At 40.9% G+C, this 19,873-nt stretch overlaps 3 protein-coding genes across 4 annotated transcripts in view; 1 reads left to right on the top strand and 2 right to left on the bottom strand.

The window, feature by feature from the left end:
• Window positions 1-3,190: 3,190 nt before the first annotated feature.
• Window positions 3,191-6,805, bottom strand: LOC308133804 (ferroportin; the record flags this gene model as incomplete). Its single annotated transcript, XM_080501316.1, has 7 exons — window positions 3,191-3,450; window positions 3,857-4,537; window positions 5,122-5,376; window positions 5,499-5,625; window positions 5,830-5,945; window positions 6,272-6,431; window positions 6,542-6,805. The coding sequence occupies 7 exons, from the start codon at window positions 6,803-6,805 to the stop codon at window positions 3,191-3,193; spliced, it is 1,863 nt and encodes a 620-aa protein (XP_080357442.1).
• A 4,608-nt stretch (window positions 6,806-11,413) lies between these two features.
• slc6a19b (solute carrier family 6 member 19b) lies at window positions 11,414-16,094 on the bottom strand (the record flags this gene model as incomplete). Its single annotated transcript, XM_080501315.1, has 12 exons — window positions 11,414-11,617; window positions 11,721-11,883; window positions 11,994-12,153; window positions 12,458-12,662; window positions 12,746-12,902; window positions 12,984-13,112; window positions 13,194-13,306; window positions 13,869-13,979; window positions 14,052-14,233; window positions 14,317-14,454; window positions 14,528-14,668; window positions 15,896-16,094. The coding sequence occupies 12 exons, from the start codon at window positions 16,092-16,094 to the stop codon at window positions 11,414-11,416; spliced, it is 1,902 nt and encodes a 633-aa protein (XP_080357441.1).
• Window positions 16,095-17,993: 1,899 nt separating this feature from the next.
• Window positions 17,994-19,873, top strand: part of fhod3b (formin homology 2 domain containing 3b) — an 88,771-nt gene continuing 86,891 nt past the window's right edge. For both annotated transcript variants that reach the window (XM_080501628.1, XM_080501627.1), the window contains exon 1: window positions 17,994-18,409. In XM_080501628.1, the coding sequence (XP_080357754.1) occupies window positions 18,245-18,409 (165 nt within the window). In that variant the 5' untranslated portion in view covers window positions 17,994-18,244. The remainder of the gene's footprint in view (window positions 18,410-19,873) is intronic.

Here is a 19,873-nt window from a genome sequence, read left to right as displayed (position 1 = left end):
TGGACTAAGCATCCTTCTGAAACCTTCCGATTGGTTTTCCAAGGTGATAAAATTGGTTTTTACAAAACTGACTGTCATAAGTGAAATAGGGGGAACTTGTTATCTTTCCTCTTAACCAAACCCAACCAGAGCGTTTCACTGTTGTTAAGAATGTTTTTGGTTTTTTTAGATATACTGTATCTTTTCACAGAGGGAAGTAAAATTCCCACTCCTTGGTGAGACAAAGCCACAAGGACGGCTCGAGCTTTAACGTGCCACCACTGACCCAGTTTCTTGAGTAAACGAATTACAAAGTGAGAATGCCTAAAGCCAGACTTGTTAGCAAGTCTTTTTCTCACACTTGAACCGGGGATGCCATGACAACCACGGGGAGGTTTGCTGCTGTTCTGTAGAACTGCAGCACAGCAGAACAATAGCAAAAGTGATGAAACTGTTGAGTTTTTATTTTAAACGTTTTTTCTCCCATTTCCCAGTTACTCTTGAACGCAGAACAAGGTGCAGCTGTTATAGCACAGATTGCAGCACTGCTCTGAATTACTCTTCAAATGGGACTCAAACATTTGTAAAGGAAACCCCACATTGCAGGATTCATGCATGAGTGTTGCAAGCAATGGTAGGTCTGATAAGATTCACTTTGACTTCATTTAATTGCGTTTAGGTACATTAAGCATCAATATTAAAGGCAGGGGGCCAATGCACTGCTCTGTTTAACGTCCTATAGATTTATTGGTGTTCTTGAAGGAGGCACAGCAGAGGGCTTAGTTTTCCTGCAAAGACATGCAGAGTACATAAATGAAAGAACTGCTCAATTTGTGCTGACTGTTTCTGCAGCTCCGGTTTTTATCTGGTGTGCATGGATATTTACTGCTTCCAGTAAAACAGCCTCCCACTCTTGAGTCCAGCAGCTCCTCTTCCTGGCGACTTGCCTCCATCAGCTTATTCATAGTGTGTGTTTGCATTGCCAAGGAAGCTTACTACACACTACAACAGTGATTGTGTGTGGCTGCAACTTTAACCTTGGAGGTATATAGTGATGAAGCTCGTGGTCATTTTGCACCATTCCTGCGATGGAAATTTTGTATATCATAAAACTGATTGACTCCAAAAAGCCAAAACAGAATGGGCTCAGATGTACTGAAATTATATACTAATAATGAAAATATATTGTGCATGGAACTCTTTTCACTCGCATGCATGCAATTTCAGGAATATCAATTATGTCTCGGTGTTTTGTGCATATTTATGTGTTTTTCACATGGATACTTCCTCTGGTTATCCTTAGATGGTAGTCACATCATCAACAGCCAAAGCCAAATTTGAAGATTTAGATTATGCCTGAAGTTTGTGTGACTGCATCAAATTGGTGTCTTTTTTAAAAATTATTTTTGGGATACTTTGACATGTGTGTTTAATGTGATGTTGACCTCTTCTGGCCACACGAAGCCATTACATTTTCAAACGTCTGCCGTGTGCAATCTTGTTGTGAGGTGAGTCACTTAAAAGAGTGTTTAGTTTAAAAGTATTATAATACAATTAAACTAAACACAATGAAATAATCTGGAATTGACATCACATGACTTACTAAACTCCAACTTGTCTGGAAGCCTTTGGCTGTTCCACTGTTTATTCAGGAGTTATTGAAGGCATTTCTTGGCAATAAAATCCCTACAACATGAAATCATTATATATAAACGTGCGTCATATACACAGTAGCAGCCTCTTAAGGGTTACACAACAAATCGTGTGACTGCCTGATTTGTTGAAATGATTCCAGCACCAATTTGAGATATTTAAAGCTTGAAATTATGATTTTTTTTTAAATTTGTATTATCTAACCATAGCTGGATAAGCTTGAATTCATTTGAAATCTCATGAATTGCGCTCTGCAGTGTGTTTACAACATGTTTAATGTCTATTTATGCTACATATTTATGCAAGAGATGAAGCCAACGTCCCTCTTCAGTCACCTTTATTGTCATAAATATCAGTCTTAAAAATGAGGACAACACACAATACAGACATTTCACAGGAAAATAAACAAATATATTGAGATGTGATGGTGGTGGTATGACAAAAGTTTCAACTTTAATGGTATTTCCACTGCACATGAATGAGATATGAAAACATGCAATAGATGACAATAATCTCCAAGGTGTGTTCTTGTTTTAAACTGAGGTGAGGTAATGCTTGATTCATCAGAAGTACAAAAGAGCGAGGCAAAGTGTAGAACAGTACTTCAAATAATAATGATCAACAGTGGCTTCAAACATGTCACAAAATCAAGAGTGGTTGAAGAGTTTCTCTTTGATTTCTATAAAACTATTACTATCACTCTTTAAATGGGAAGGGACTTTTTTTTAAATGTCTTATTTTTGTAAATACACAAGCGATAAGAATAAAATAGGTTGTTTTTAGGTTTGACTCGAGTACAAGAAATAGTGATGATGGTTTTTGTGTCCATGAACCAGATTTACCTGCTGAGAAAAAAAAAGTATATACTGTATATAATGTTTGCTTGATTCATCCACAGAGAAACAAACCAGGGGAAGGAAATACTTTCACTTCTGTCCATCAAAAGGGTGACTGCCTCTCATGTTATGCATGTTAAACAATCTCACATCAACTTCCCTTTATTCTCCTTTTTGGACAGCCTGGAATATTTCCAAGTGGACGGATCAGTAACATCAATGCCACTTGTGAAAGTACTGGTTCGTGTCTGTATTTTCATGCATCACTGCACGGTTTTCTCTCACAACATCAGTTGTTTACTGAGAGAAGGTTAGAAAATCCCATCCATTCATCCGCCCTCCCATCCAAACAGCTATGCAAGCACGCAGACTTTTTTTGTGATTCTGCAGGGTTTACAGAGGCGTGCGCCTTAGCCATCGGTGTTGTGCTCTGTATTACATTAGAGAAGGACTTAACCTCCTCAGAAGCGTCGCTGCAACATTTATTGCAGTTGCCTTGATGAATACATGAATGCAGAGCTCGTCTCCCACTCTACTTCAGCTGAAGAGAGGGAGCGGAGGTGGCGCGGGCTCTTGCTGTGTGTGGTGCTGAAACGGATGGCTGAGTGAGGAGAAGAGTGTTGCACTACTATAGCTGAAGGAGCAGGAGGGAGACGATCATCTCACTGGAGCAGAGTGGACTCTGTGCCGTCAAGGCTCATCTCTGGTGCCGCGCGTCCTCCTTATGTGTTGAGGTGGCTTTTTCTCTTGGCTTTGTGTGCGTATATGAAGTACATAGTGTGCCCAGTGGTGATGAACAACACAGAGATGATGACTAGGATGCCAAAGTGGTGTGGCTGCGGCGCAGAGATCACCATGATGAAGTGAAGCAGGTCCATCAGGTAATTCATGGAGCTCTGCACCCCGTTCACCACTCCTCTCTCAGACTCACAGATGTTCTCCTGGAGAAGCTGAGTCACAGTCAAGTCGAAGGACCACAGACCTGAAACAGAGATACCATCACATAATTTATTACTTAAAGCAGCATGGTATTTCTCAGCATCGTTTACATAAAGCTAGAATTAATGGAAAAGGTTCAATGGATCCCGATTAGGTCTTTTGTTGAGGTCGTACAAAGAAATCAGAACATTGTATTTACAAAGCGGAACATCTCAGGGTGTTTAATGGTGCCCTGTGAAGAGTTATCATGTTTCTTTCATGCTTCACAGTGTCAACACGACTTTGTCGATGATAAATGGCAACATATTCATAATAACTTGTTGTTGGTATCAGCGTGTGCAGTCGAGCTCTGCAGCTCACGGTACGCTATGCATCATATGCCAACGTATGGATGATTGGTTTTGAGAGGCCACTGAACGCAGGCAGGCTTTGCATGCCCGTCTACTCACCGATGCGTGCCGTGATTACGCCCAAGAACAGCAGAATAATGGAGATGTAAGACTCTGGTGCTGAGCCAGACGGCACGTTGTCGAACAGTACAGTATTGTTGGTCCAGTGGATGGAGGAGCGGTCGGGGAGCAGCGGCTGATTGCTGCCACCCGTCAGAGGGAAAGTGTGTTTTTGCCTTTGGCTGGCCATAAACCCGAGCTCCACGGAGGAATTGGAGGTAATGTAGGGCATCAGCAAGCTGAGATCCATCGGGCTGCCTGGGGCAAACACGGAGCACACGCACAGCAGCAAGCAGCTCAGGTGGATGCAACTTGAGATGATGCCCGTGTTCACCAGGCCGTAGGTCTTCCTGAGTCGGGTGAACATGACGGTGCCCATCAGCCCCGTTATAGCCGACACTCCCATCAACAGGCTGAGGAGAGAGCCGCTGATACCCTGCGTGTAGGCGTAGCCGGTGGTGATGCAGTCGAATCCGAGGACCGTGGTGTACAGGAAGGCCAGTCCCATCCCTGCCAGGAAGACGGGCTGGCGGTAGTAGGCCCTCCAGCCGTCTTTACAGGTGCTGACCAGCCAACGGAACCTCCGGAAACACAGGGGCAGGTTGGTGATTTCTTTCAGGTGCACTCCGGAGGTGCAGTTTCCTTCTGTCAGAGTTTGAGGCCGTGCGATGCTCCTTTCTCCTAATGAGACAGAGAAATGTCATCCAGTACTTCTTCTTCATTAAATTTAAGGGTCGGTTACTCAGACAGTTGTATTGCTCCTGCTCTGCTCTCTGCCATGTTAGATTCTTCAATGTCTGTTACCATTGGTTCATCTACATTCACCTCCACGAGCTGAAAATCCGTTCTTAAACTTTTTACAAACTGAAGATTGTGTGTAAAAAAATTTTTTTAAATACCTCAGTTAAACCCTGGAGCTTTAGCATTTATTACAACTAATCAGCTTAAAGCACTCCTCCTTAAATCCAGTGTGAATCCGGCTTTAAACTGAATAAATATGGCATTGCCTTCAATTACCTCCATCTGTTGATGATACTAGGGTGTGCTGTTTTCATAATTTTCTATTTTTTTAAAGATCATTGCGACTGAATTTAATTAAATTTTTTTCTCTCATATGTTATCATTGAAAGCTTAGAAAATGATTTCAATATATTCAGTGAGTATTATAACGCTGATGGTATATCTGCATGATTACCTACTTCTAAATGTTACATATCATCTCCAGATTGCTTATATTAAACACTCAGTGAGGGACCATGTCCTACCTTGTGACCCTCTCCTTTCTATGCTCGGCAGGAACTCCTGATCCACCTCCGCCATCGGTGGCTTGACTGAAAGAGCGGGGACGATGCGGTACACCCGTGACAGGAAGAAGAACTCCACAATGAGAGACACAAGGTTCCAGCCCAGGATGAAGCCACAGCCCACCACGTTGGAGGCCAGGGTCATGACCTGTCCCACTGCTAGTGGGGCCAGGATGTTAGTCACCTGATCTATCCGCCTCATGGTCGCATTCATTCCTTTTGTCAGGATCAAACACACAAGAGTTTAATGTGCCATCCGTCTGAACTACTTGGAGCAATAGAGCGAGGTCAGTACGGTTTTAAATGTGCGCATTAAGAGAGAGAGCGACAGTTCTCACCAGCTAGATGCCCGCGGTTGTAGCCTGTGATAACCACTATCCAATCCCTCTGAATGGCAATGGTCAGCGCTGTGCTTGCGAGGTTTGCCACATCTGCCAGGATGATCACCACCGTATAACAAACCACCTTGTGTGAGTTTTGCGATGCAACATGTTACTATGACAGCACAGAGTGTAGCCACAAGCTCAGAAGCAGAGACAAACACGGGCACAGGACAGAGGGAATAACAGCGATAAACTCTTCTGAGCAAGAATCACAGTTGTCAATCTGCTACAAAGTGGGGACGTGTGAACATCGTCTTAGCAAAATTGCGTGACGCCATTTACTCACAGTGAGCCATCCATCCCAGATCTGTTCAATCTTTTGCTTATACGAGAAGACCAACATGAGCACGATGCTACACACTGTCACCGAGATGTTCTGAATGAAAAGAGACGCATGTGCAACTGAAACGGGGAGACAGAGAAGAGAAGTTTTTAGAGTTTCAGGCATACGTGGATATATGTTCTGCAATTGAATTGGAGCCTCGACGGATATGAGTCAGTGGCTGTGAACCTTGTGCCTTGAGTCCTGCTGGTTGAGTCTAGCTATCAAATCAGGGACTGATTTACCCTTGAGACACCGAGTAAAAGGAATTCGCCACCTAGTGGGATATAGGAAACCAGCAAATTTCTTGGCCCAAGATTGAAATCCACTGATCTCTATCACTGTTCTCTAACATATACTGCTTGTTGAAAGTATTTAAACGGCTGTGAAATTGTTGCACACGTACCTCTATTCCTGGGATTGCGATCAACCCAGTCTCCAATCAAAGCGCCGAGCAGGAGCACCGACCCGGCCACGACCAATCCAAACACGGCAGTCAACAGTAGGTTTCGGCCGTACAGCTCAATCAGGAACACAGAGATTGCAAAATGCCACATGCGGTCGCCCTGTTAAACAGAAAGTCGTCACTATGAGTCGTTTTGTGACTTCTGGCCAGTGCGCTCGTCAGCAATTCGACTATCTTAACTAGATATTGCTCGTCAGGTTTGATTCTTACCCACATTGACAGCGCTCCACTGACATAGATCAGAAACTTGGGACCCTTGAGGTAGAATAGAGCTGAACCTTGCAGGTGAGCACATGGGTTTGGTAAAAGCAACGTTAAATGGACTGAAAAGTCGTTGCACAGATTGTGGGGAGAGTTAATGTCAAGTTCACCTGGTATACTCATGGCTTTCCTAGCTCTGGCTTCCCTGACGTCATCCGACTCGAACTCGACCACGACTCCGCCACACTGGGAAGCATCTGCTCGCTGAGACATTGCCTGGAGAGGGATGGAAGGTTAAACACAAACAAATACAACTTTTACACTCGCCACATATTAAATTTGGTAAATTGCTTCTGATGCTTCAGAATATAATCAACTTTGTTGGAGTCAAGTAGTCCTTAATTTTATAGTGTTTTCTGGTGTTGATAAAGGACTTTTAAAAAGTTTCAATCTATTTTTCACACTGACCGACTGTTAATGAGCTGCACGCACCACTTCTACAATTAACGGTGACTGACTTATTGCAGTACTGGAAAGCAATTATAGGAAAGGAACAATCAGCGTGTGGCCATTTTAGAAGTAATTAAATACATAATTCTTTCTGTCATCCATCCAAAATGGTTCATCAGGAAAACAGAGACTGTTTGAAGCAAACAAACAAACGACGGAATCTCTTTCGAGCATATTTTTAGTGTGTCTCACCGAAACTCTCTGCCCACCTTCACACAATATAGAAAAGTAACTCACAATATTTAGCTTTATCATTGTGGTGAAGAAACTATACTTTGCTACGTCTTTACATTCGCCACTCGTGAAAATACAGTGATCGCTTTACCTTGCATGAATGCAGTCTTTAGTTGTCAGTAATGAATGTGCTCATGAGTCAAAGCAGGGTCAAATGTCACCTTTGTTCCAATGCTGCACTCGGTCCTTGCTGTTGTTCCTCGATGGTGTATCTTCTTGCCATGTATCCTACATCGGGATGCTAGTCTTTCCGGAGAGCTGGAATTCAAGCTGTAGTAGTTTTGAATGGCTTAATAACATCGCAGTGTTCAAGTGCGCCATTGTATGAAAGTGCCAGAAAAGCAGAACAGGCAGAGAGAGACAACAAAGGCAGCCAGCATATTCCACAGCACGTGACCCTTCAGGGACAATATCACCGTCCACCCACACCACAAAAAAGGGCCACCGCGTATGACTCAAAATACACACATGCACATGGTCAGCGAGCACAAGCATGCGCCGTTACTCTCGTACACCCACACGCACTCCTGATGTGCAAAAAAAAAAAAGGGTCCAGATGAAGACACACCATGCAACATTACATCAGTGTTCTCGGTTTGAACCGAAAGGAGAAACGGACAACAAGGAAAGATATTTACATCATTTCTAACATTAATAAAAATGTGTATGTTAATGAAACATATAAATTCAGCACTACTACAAAGATGAGCTCATATGGTTTTGCTTGTTTTTATAATTTTAGTACAAATATTTGTTTGTTCGGGGGTGGGAGAACTAATAATGTGCTTATCTCAAACCTTGCAGAGAAATCATCTCTCACACTCATCTTCTACTATTCAAATCATCAACACAGGAAATTAATTAAAAAAAAAAAATCACATCGCCAAAAATGTGATGTTCAATACCGGCCTTTTGTAATCTGTCTTGCATTAATTAGATCAGGCTATAAGTGTAGATGCACTTGTGTAAATTAATACACAATTGATGATTTAATTTAGAAAGAAAAGACAATAGGAAGGACAGGTGTGAGCACATGAACATAAAAGAAAAAAATCTCGCCAGTTTTTTGTACATCAGACCACATTTGCAGTTAATGTCTATGTCTATGTTGTCGCTTTGTGACAGATTTAATGAATTCTAAACAATAGTGTGAAATGTCTTATGTAACTTGGGTCTACATAAAAAAGTGCAGCTCAGGGAATTAAAACACCATGAAAAAAAACATGAAATATTTATGAGGCCAACTGACCATATTTGATATATTTTAAATGTGTTAATGTTTAAATTTTCCTTTCAAGCTAATAATTGTGACACCATCATCATAAAAGTCATGAGTATAACTAATATTGAGGCCTTTGCTTTGATTGAGCCTATTTTCTTTGACTTAAGTAACTTTTTGAAGTGACACAATAAGTAGGAGATAATGAAATGTGGAGAAATGTTTGTATTGTTGAGAATATTTAAGGTACATATACTTATTGTGGGTAAGTATAATCCTAATGATCCTTTAAAATATTTAAATCTCCTTCAATTGCAAGATTTCAATGAGTGTCCTATGAAAGGTTATTTCAAACTGTGAAAAATACATAATTTACATTTAGATCTACTTCAACAATTTGTTTTGGTTTATCTTTAGCTTTGTAAGTAATAGAAATTAATCATTTATATATCAAAATATAATTTTTTTTAAGTGTAAGTGATTAGAACAAGATGCCGTTTTTTGCCGACTTTGACATTTTTAAATTCACCTGTTTATTATACATGGGTTTGCATTATATATGAGTGGGTTTGGCAAAATAGCTTTTGCCAAATAATTTATTCATATAGAAAATGTATTAAAGTGAGAACACAATGATGTTTGGCTCAGTTTTATCTAATGGACAGTGGTTGTTGTACAAGCCAAATTGTTGTTAGAGATACACTTCTGGTATTTGGGAAGTTTGATCTCTTTATGAAAAGCCAGACTCATTGTACATGCATCAGTCAATCTGTCACCAATCAAAATATGTCACCAGTCTAAATCATATGGTACTAATGACTGAATATTTTCATTGAGGGAATTATTTAAAAAAAAAACACATTTTTTCTTATTCTAGTTTAAGAACAGCAAACATAAGCCAGTGCTTGTGTTGACATTGTATGAGTGCTGCAAAGCAAATCTTAACCATGGTGGACTGGTCACATGCTGCTTACCTTCATTTTTTAACTTAGTTTGAATCATTTTGAAGAAATCTTTCAGTTCAGAACTTTTAGTTTTTATGTCCGTAATTTGTTGACCTCTTGGGATTTTGGGACAAATCAGTGTGATTGTTTGTTTAACTTCTTCGTGTATTCAGTCTGAGTTATGAGGGAAACTTGATGTCCTGCTGCATGTTTGTATATCAGGAATAGAAGCAGCAATGTTTGATTTATCGGCTTCTTGTCGGCTCCTCTTGAAACTGTGTAAACTGTGCAGCTTGTTTATTGAGGAACTCATGTGAAAATAGGCTTAATGGGATGTTCAGTAAAAATCAGTTGAGGAGTTTCAGGAAATTCATGATCTAGAGGCAAATACAAACAGTTGAAACGCATCTGCTTTGCATTTAATACTTTTCCCACTCATATCCTAAAAGCATCAATCGATGCATCACAACAGTGACACCACCTGGACAAACAAGTCTACACATGACTGAGCAGCGCCTCCTCCCAGCCTCAGAGGGAATTTGTCAAACAAACCAAATGACACTCTGAAGGGTCAACCTGAGCCCTGAGATGAAAAACACAAAAAACAAAAAACCCAAAACCCTCGAGGATTCATGGTGACGCACTTGTCCATATCGCGCACTAGATGGTTACAAGCCTGTAGGACATGAAACGTTGGGCTTATTCTTGAGGTTATGCAATATTTTTGTTCCCATGAGTTTCCCAAGCATCAGCCAGCGAAGCGTAACCATAGTGAGAGAGCGGAAACATGTTTCAGAGAAAACAAATAATAGAATAAGTAAAAAATGGGATGGTGGTTTTCAGTTTATGTAATTTCAAATGAAGAACACATATTTACGATTGTGACATATCTAGAAACCTTTCAGATCATTGTCACGTCTACTGTATCAAGCATTAGTTTTCATGTCAAAGAAATTAGTTTAGTTTAAGGGTTAGTTTTCAATTATTATTTTTAATATTTTAGGAAATGTAAACACAAACATGAACACATACTCAGTCAAGAGTTCAAGGATACACTAAAACAAAACTCTGTGCTTCAAGAATAGTTCGCTTTAGATCATCTCAGTTCGATATTGTGCATTGTGATTGCTGTTATCCTACGAGCACAAGTTCCCACACGTCCCACATTATTATTATGAATACACCAACGTCATCACATAATAACGCTTATTAAAAATGTGAACGTGAACAAGGGCGTTTTTTCATATTTGATGGAATCAGTCAGAGAGGCGTCCACTTATTTATGCAGTTTGAGGTCGGATCGCTGGTAGTATTCCTCCATGGATATCTTTTTGTATTGAGTGCTAAAAGTGGAGGCCTGAAGAAAGCTGCATCACCGATTGACAGATAGGTTAAAGCTGGTAGATCATCTGCTGTGAGGGGACAGTTTCTGTCAGTTCACTATGTAACCGTTGTCTCGTGATTCATTGCTTTGCAGTCAGGCATGTCCTCACAAATACAAATGGGGGAAATGGGAGACTGAGATTTCAAAGTTCAAACTTGAGACTTAAGCATATTTAAACTTTCGTGGATACAAGCTGCAGTCAAGGGTAAAGATCAGTTATTTTTTCACAGTTTGGACACCTTTCCTCAATTATATACCTGCAGATCTGAGAAATCTGTTATTGAGTATTGAGGGACAGACAGTTTTCTGAATGGAGTAAAATCTCCCCCTGTAACTCTCATTATTATTATTATTATTATAATTATTATTATTATTATTATTAGTAGTAGTAGTAGTAGTAGTAGTAGTAGTAGTAGTAGTAGTAGTAGTAGTAGTAGTGTCTATTTTGTTATCATTACTATTCTGGTGAATTGGACTATATTTTGCATTTCTTCTTGTTTTAAATGGCTTTGTCTTTGTGTGTTGTATTTTCTGTGTCCATAAAAAAAATACAATGTGTTTTTGTGGACAAGTATCAAATACAAGTTCTACTAATTTGGGGATTTTGGGGTCACATTAACTGTTAGATCTTGCTGTGACATGGCAAAGTCATGTGATTTATCTCCCCTCTTCCTCTGTACACATTTCCAGACGGCAACAAGTGGCACTGCGACGGTCGGTACGCCAGCCAGTACAAAGATGACCACATTGACCCAAACTGGATACGGCTTTTTTTCAAGTGTCGGGAAGTTGTCCTGCGGATAAAGAAAGAGAACAAGGTAAAATTGCTGCAGTACAGTTTGTCATGATTGGTGTCCTTGTAAAGATCAATGTAGGGAGTTTTAAGTGTGTATTTACTGAGTTCGGGTCCCAGGCTTTGTAGAGGAGCTCTTTGGAAATTTCGTTGATGAAATAAAAAATCAAAATGAAAAGCATGATGAGGGGGCTGATCACTCTCCACGACGCTTGCCAGAAAAAGTTGGGTTTGTGTCCAATCATGAACTTTATGTCGTCATTGAATCTAGAAGGGCAGGAAACGCGCCATGTTGGCGTGAGATCAAAATGAATCATGACAACTTGTCTGTGTAGGAGCTGAGCACATGAGCATTTCTCTTTCTTCTGTCTTATCACCTGTCAATGCCATATATGTATACGACTGAGAACATCTCGCAGAATGCGATGACCAGCAGGGGGATGGAGCCGCCGTAGGTGTCAAACAGTGAAAGCCAGTAGTTTCCTGAACCCTGCAGAAATAGCAGACCCACCAGGCAGCAGACGAGGCATGTGACCGCTGAAGAAAAGCAAAGAATTTTGTTTGAAAATGCAAATTAAGACTGGACAATACAGCATATATATTTTCAAACCTGTAAAGGCGCAGCGGTGGATTTCAAGGAATTAAGCAGGTAACCAGAATATTGCCGGTGCTTATTACCTAGTAACTTTAACTGAAACTGGTTTAGTGTTTTGCTTTATCTCTGTGGCAATAAACTAGATCAAAGTGCTTTTTTGATTATTTAGAACAAGTTTAATAACGTCCCTATTTTCTAAAGCTTTGATCTGGTCGGTTCATGGATGTAATGCTCGTGTAAAGTTACCACTGGTCACTTCTTTTGGCCAATTCTTAGGAAAAACCTTGAGGTCTTGCAGGGGCACCAGGATTCCTTCGACGTTTCCAAACATGGACGACAGGCCGAGGCAGAAGAGCATGACAAAGAAAAGCACCGACCACAGTGGAGAGAGAGGCATCTTGGTGATGGCCTCAGTGAACACGATGAAGGCTAAACCAGTTCCCTCAACCCCCTAGAACCAAGCAGAGCGTTGGGATACTCACTGAAGCGGGACCATAGACATTTCACCGGTGTATTTTTTTACTGAACTCGTACCTCACTGAGGAACGTGTTCAAGTTGCAGGTTTTCAGATCCAGCCTTGGAATAACATCCGGGTACGTTTCGTTAAGCTGTCGAAGGACCTGCTCATAGTTGCTGTCGGTCACGTTGCCCTCAGGAAGTTCAAATGTATTCAGTAATGCCAGAATGTTCCTAAAAACCAGAAGTTAGTTATTGAAAAGAATGAGTTCCTGAAGTAGAACACCATGTGATGTAATGAATATAAAAAGATACCCAGAAACACAGTTGTCAAATCTCTGTGTTGCTCGGAAGCCAATGATGGTGTAAATGATTGTGGCGGCATACACGGATGTGACGCCATTGATGACAGAGATGATCACTGCATCCTGTTCACAGTTATTACTAAAGAAAAACAGGAGATGGATAGATGTCGTTTGTTGTTGGTTTTTCCAATTTTAAATAAATGTACAAGACCAAACTTACTGTACAGAGTTGTAGCTGGAGAAGGAAATGAGACCGCCAAACGCCAGAGAGAACGAATAGAAAACTTGTGCGCCAGCATCCAGCCATGTTTTTGGATTGGCCAGCTCTGCTACCTGGAAACAGAATGAGCAGATAGTGAAAACAAGATCTCGCTCTAAAAAAAAATCAACTATGCAGTTTTTCAGTTTACATATCAGAAATATGTTTGATTAACATGAGCACATTATGTTTCTTGTTGTTAAATGGTTCATTCTAATACATGCTGTTCAGATAATATGAATACATGGGATTCAATCTACTTGATTTGAATAGATGAAAATGTGTGAGAATTACATGAACTCAACCAAATACTTTTGTGTTTGTGGAAATGACTGAGAATTCTTTTTTTTTCAGTTGCAATGACTAAAACGACGGGATCGCACAGGTTTTTGGACCTTTTTAATTATGCTACCGGTGTTTTATTGTGTATTGTATTGGTTTTTCATGTTGAATTTTTAACATTTGTGAGGCGACCTTGAGTGTTTTGAATGCAAATAAAATGCATTATTATTATTATTATTATCATTATTATTATTATTATTATTATTATTATTATTATTATTATTATTATTATTATTATTATTTGTCAATCAACAGTGATCAATGAAAGTTTAAAAAAATTGCAATACAGCTTACGTTTGGTGTGAAGAGGAACTTTATCCCATCGATTGAGCCCTTCAGGGTCAATCCTCTGATCAGAAATATTGTGAGCACCACGTAGGGAAGGGTTGAAGTCACGTACACAGCCTTGGGGAAAGAAAATCAACTGTTTAAATGAACTGATTAATACACCTGGAACGGTGGTGAACGGTGCCGTACCTTCCCCGTGGTCTCAATCCCACGGATGATGCAGATATAGAGAACAGACCACGCACAGACATGACATAACAGCAGCCACCACTGCAGCCCGCCGTCCTCGTCGATCGTTGGAGTCGTGTTCAGGGTCTCGCGGTACCAGAAGTAATCCACGGGGGAGCTCCTCTCACACTCCGAGATAAATCCTGACAGAATTTATACAGTGTGACACTGAGTATGAGTTCCCCACATCACTTAACATCCTGCGGTGATATAACGCCGTCTCTACCTGATAAATTGGCATTCATGGGACATTTGCTCCAAGGCAGCGGCTCCTGGAAGGAGTTGAAGAAGTACCACATGATCCAGGCGATGATGGTGTTGTAATAGAGGCTGATCGTCAGCGAAACGCACATGGATGCAATACCTGCCATGACAGTTTTATAAATGGTAATTTTTTTTTCCTACAGGGCGAACTTTAGGTAACCTTAACTGCTTACCGATCCCAGCCAAACAGGGATTAATAGAAGACCACACGCCTAAGCTGCCTCTTCTTAAACGCTGACCAATGGCAAACTCCAGATAGAGAAGAGGGATTCCTTCAAGAACCAGCAGGATCAGAAATGGGATCATAAATGCACCTGATGGAAAAACAGAAACATTTATGATGCCACTGTGAGGATATTGTTGATCACTTTGGTTACACGTGAGGACAAGGAGAGATACAACAGACAAGAAATGAGGTTGATTATACAATGCAAGCCTCTGCACAAAGCATTTTACAAGAATTTCCACGTGTCTTTATCTTTACATGTCTCTTTACATGCCTCTGTAAGCCACGTTTTTGAAGCTAAAGTGTAATTTCACCTGCTTTTAATTATTACTGCTCAACCAGGACCTGAGGCAATATTTTGTTCTCCGTCTCTTTATGACTGCTTTTAGTGTTTTAGGGCATTTTTAATTTGGTATTCACCACAGATTACTCTTATTTCCATCTCATTTGCATTCTGTGGGTTCAATATGCGTTTCATCCATTGCATCATATGAGCTTCGTCACAACACATCTGCCTCTAAGGGGAAGATTGTGGAGTTTAAAGTGCAAATATGATAAAATTCTGTCATAATTGGTGCTTTTATCCTCGCATCTTCCTTTGTTGGATAAGCATCTTTTATTACCTCAAACTCAAAAACAGGCAGAGAAAAGTTATAACAGGAATAGATCTGTGACAGATGATAGATTAAAACATTTGTAATCTAAAATACGTTACTGAGCTAATTAAGTTTATTATGGATTTAAATCAGTGAAAAATGGCCAAGAAATACAATGTTTGCATATTATGATTAGCTACTTCACTCATTCAGTGAGTATGGCTTTAAGTAAGTATAGATTATAGGTGTAGATTATAAATGTAGATTGTAGGACCAACATATTGGAACGTTGCATTTCAGTAAAAAGAGTTTCAGTTATCGAACAATCAAAATAAAGACTCAAAAGATTCTTTAAAAAATTGATTAAAACAAGGTTATTAATGGAAATACAAAGAAATGACGCAGGAGAATCAAAGTTGTTGTTTTTTTTTTAAATATAACTCTGATATAGGTGAAACTTGGACTTTATAGTCATTTTATTAATTTGATATTTGCTGTTTGGCTTTAGTTTTCAATGGAAAATTGTTACACACCTCAGGAGTTGTGATTTGAATCTACTGGTTGTCTCCATAATTCAAATCACGACTCCTGAAGGCCTTGAAACTTTTTCCTTGGTCATTCATGACAAAATCTAACCAGCTGCCTAGAAATATTTTTTTTTGTTGTTGTTATTTTTAACTGTTTACTGAAAATCGGTCAACCACAAAAGAATCACTTGCCTCCTCCGTGACTCTGACACAGATAAGGGAAGCGCCAGACGTTTCCCAGTCCCACACAGAAGCCCACACAGGTCAGCATGTACTGGGCCTTGTTGTCCCACTTCGGTCTGTCTGCGGCCTCCTCCTCCTCCAGCTTGTCCAGCTGCTGATGGGACAATATCCTGTCCTCCAGGCCCGGGTTGGGGAACCGCAGCTTCATGATCCGTCAAACAGTGTGGGATTGTAGTGAAACAGTAGCGCACTGTACAGTCCGGGGAATGTCAGTTGTGGCTCCCACTGTGAGGTTTATGTACCGGGCGTCTGTAATAGATTGACTAGTCTGTGGTGTCACTGAGCTGGAGGTGTGCGGTCTCACCATGCCGAGGCCTGGCAAGAACAGTCGTGACGTTTAACTGGAGTCTTATCTGATGGAGAGGAGTCAATAAACAAAAGTCACAAGTTATATAGCTTTTATTGAATGTACATTGGTCCACCGTAAAGGTTTACGTCGAGCGTTGCCATGTGTAGTAAAGCCAGAGTATTAGACCTCTGGCTGCTCCATCAGTAAACGCAGCACATGTATATTTACTCTGAAGTGTTTATGATCATCTGTAATGACTTCTGTGTTAATCTCAGTAATCATAACTGGGTGTTTGAAGCGGCAATGAAAATCTCTGTATAAAGTCATAAAGAGGCAATGATGGATTAAAAGGTAGTAGAAATCCAGGCATTTTATGAAGTGTTTATTTTAGTCTGGTTTATGTTATCGAAGATAAACGTGATGCCGATGTGTGGAAACACTCATGAATTCTGTTCATCAGATGTTTTTACAAACTTGAAGTGTTAAATTTAATATTTGTCAGTGAAGAAGTTCACACAATTACTCAGCAGAGCTCCATCCATCCATCCATCCATCCATCCATCCATCCATCCATCCACTTTGCATACCTTTTATACTTTCTGTGGTGATTTTATTGGTAACTTTGCCTTTTTTTTCTCAGTTGTTTTATTTTCTCTTTTGGGTGACTTTATAGCTCCTCGGTGTCTTTTCAGGGCCACAACTGTGGTTTTGTGTTTCAGTTCATTTAGTCTTTTTTGTCTCTGTTTTTTTGTCCATTTCTCTCTCTCGCTGCGGTCATTTTACATCCTATTTTGGTTATGTTGCATGTCTGCATTGCATCGCTTTAATGATCATTTCATGTCTTATTTCAATGCTCTCACACTTCTTTGTCCTTTTTAAAGACTCTCTTGTGCCTCATTTCCTGTCTCTCTTTTTGGAATACGTGTATATGCACGTATATATATAGACATTTTTTGAGGGAATGGAGAATACCAGGGATCCCTAAACTCCAGAGGTGGCGATACTCAGGCCAGTTTTAGTACTTGACAGAATTTACATTGTACTGATGGTGGGCCTGGGTCAAAGCATGTTTCCTCACCTTATTTCTCAAGACTGACAGAAATGTTGTTCTACTTCTCTATCGAATGACCTGAACAGTTAAAATGGCTGCTTCCATAAATCAGTGTTTCTACTAATTGTCATTCCATAATTTCGTAAATGCAACATAAACTTCAGGGATGTATTATTGGTATCCATCCTGCCTCGCACTGAAAATCTTTGACTTCAGTCCGGAAGTTGCATGTAAGGATAAATTGAAGTCTCAAAATGTCTGTTTGTTTTTTGCCCTTTAATGGACACTCTGCCGTCGTCCATCGTCAGCTGATCAGATCTGTTCCGTTGTCCTGCAACAATAACTTATGGATGGATTAAGCACCTTTGCATGAAGTTCCTTCAACTTTTTATGCAAATGGTATAGGGTGTGATGGGGTTCCCTGGGTTTACGGCGGTAAAACTGGTTGGCAATCCCTGCTCTGGAAGATGGACGAGAGAATGAATGCCCACTGCGCCACTGTTTTGTTGGTGCTTCTCTTTTCCTCCACTGGAGATCGCTGTTGCGTCTATAATCTGAGCTTGTCGGACGGAGCAGGTCTGGCTGCGGTGTCCCCTGGCAGCGTTTGTGCATGAGGAGGGAGCCTCTTCATCTCTGCCTCAGACCAGGAGCCAAAAGTGGAGCAGTCCGGTGCGCAATGCCCTTGGATTCAGGCTCGTCTCCTGCGCGCTTCTGACTTCACCGCGTCTCTTTGCGCACGCGACCCGGATCCACACTTTTCAGGACTGCTGTGCGCACACTGTCCCGAACCCATCCGCGTCGCCGCCTGAGACAAATGGAAGAGGTCCAAGGATAACAGGCTGCAGGATTTGCGCTACTGCAGACCGGCTGCTGCCCGGGGGGCCTGCGCGACTGTCAGCGGCTCCACTGACGCATCCACGACTCTGATGGTCTGACAGTCGCTGTGCATGGATGCGCCATGGCCACGTTCATATGCAGGGTGCAGTTCTTAGATGACACCGATCCGTTCAACAGCACCAATTTCCCCGAGCCCACCAGACCACCTCTGTACACCTTCAGGGAGGATATTCCTCTGAACAATCAGATTGCTGGAGTCCACAGACTGCTGAAAGCCCCGCAGAAGGTATGCTGCGCACTCTTTATCATTGTTATGTTGTTGTTATTATTGTTTCTATGAGGTAAAAAAAAAAAAAAAAAAAAAGTTAACAGCCACACTTAAATTAATAATGCGTTGATTAGGTTACCACCAAACAAATCTAATGGACCAATGAGGTTTGGAGCAGTTCGCTGATGGGATGCTGGTGGAGCATGAACGTGTTGTTGCATGCTGCACTCAGTCTGCATGACTGGCCTAATAGCACTTTGTGTTGTCTTTAGGAGATACTGGAGTGATCACATTATTGGACTGAGGGGGGCAGTTAATGTTTACATGGATGACAACACCAAGCCACTCTCAGCTCTGCCCGATTTTCTAGGCAAATCATTACCCAGACTTAAGTGGATCCTTTCAAAGTGTTTTTGACTTTTAGTTCATGTGTGTCAACGAAATGAAAACAACTAATCATGTGCACTAACACTGTTTAGATCAAGAGGAAGCTGGAGAATATCCTTGCTGACATTAGGCTAATTCAGAATCCCGAAAGACATGTTTGTTTGATTTTACTTGATAATGCATCTTTCCATCTTCTATCCACCTGTTATACTGTTTTATTCACATTAGGATCACAGGGCACTGAAGCAGGCTACACCCAGGACAGGTTGCCAGTTCCCCAAAAGAAAAATAATGTGGATAAGATAGGACATATTGTTTGTTTTTGCAATGAATAAGAATGTTTTGAACTCTGTTTCTTCTCCAGTCTTTACAATCAGAGTATATGAGGTCAAATGCTCAGTTGGTCAGTTCTTCCAACCATCTGTTCTCAACACGTAATCCAAATTACACACATATGCCTCTTCGCTTGCATCTTATCACTTCTACTTGGGGAAAAACCATTACTATCCCGAGTCAAAAGCAGAATTCATTGTACAGAAAAATTGTTCCAAACAGTGTAACCTTGGTTCAGTTTCATTATGTCACTGTACATTAAGGTGAATGTTACGCTTTGGTTCTCAAAGTTGGACTTTCGAAGGTCCACAATCTCATGGCCTATGGGACAGCTTAAAGTAATTGACTGTTCCTCTATGGGCAAACAAACATAGCAATTACACCATAACAATGAAAGCCAGTGACAAATAATATAATATAAACACTGACACACTGCTCCATGTTTCTCTACTGGAAGCCACATCTCTTGAGCGACGGCCATTTTTCCTGTCAGATTTAACCACGTGCATCCAAACACATTATTACAAAGCTGCGTCTTCTGACCTTTAAATTTAAGGGAACGCACCGACGCCGTATCATCTGAGGTAAAGATTTTTTTTTTGTATGAAGCATTCATCTTCGTCTGCTCGGAAGTCATGTGAATAGAGTTAATTTGGGTCTTCCTTCATCCTGTCAGATCAGTGGCGCTCCAGCTTGTTCGAATTGGGCTTTGTAAGATAAGTCACGGGAGCCTCAGGATGCTGTGGGTCACCACAGGCCTGG

The sequence above is a fragment of the Blennius ocellaris genome, assembly GCF_963422515.1.
Source record: "Blennius ocellaris genome assembly, chromosome: 8".
Classification (NCBI taxonomy): Eukaryota; Metazoa; Chordata; class Actinopteri; order Blenniiformes; family Blenniidae; genus Blennius; species Blennius ocellaris.
Note: the sequence above shows the minus strand (reverse complement) of the source record. Positions and strands in the feature narration are given on the sequence as shown.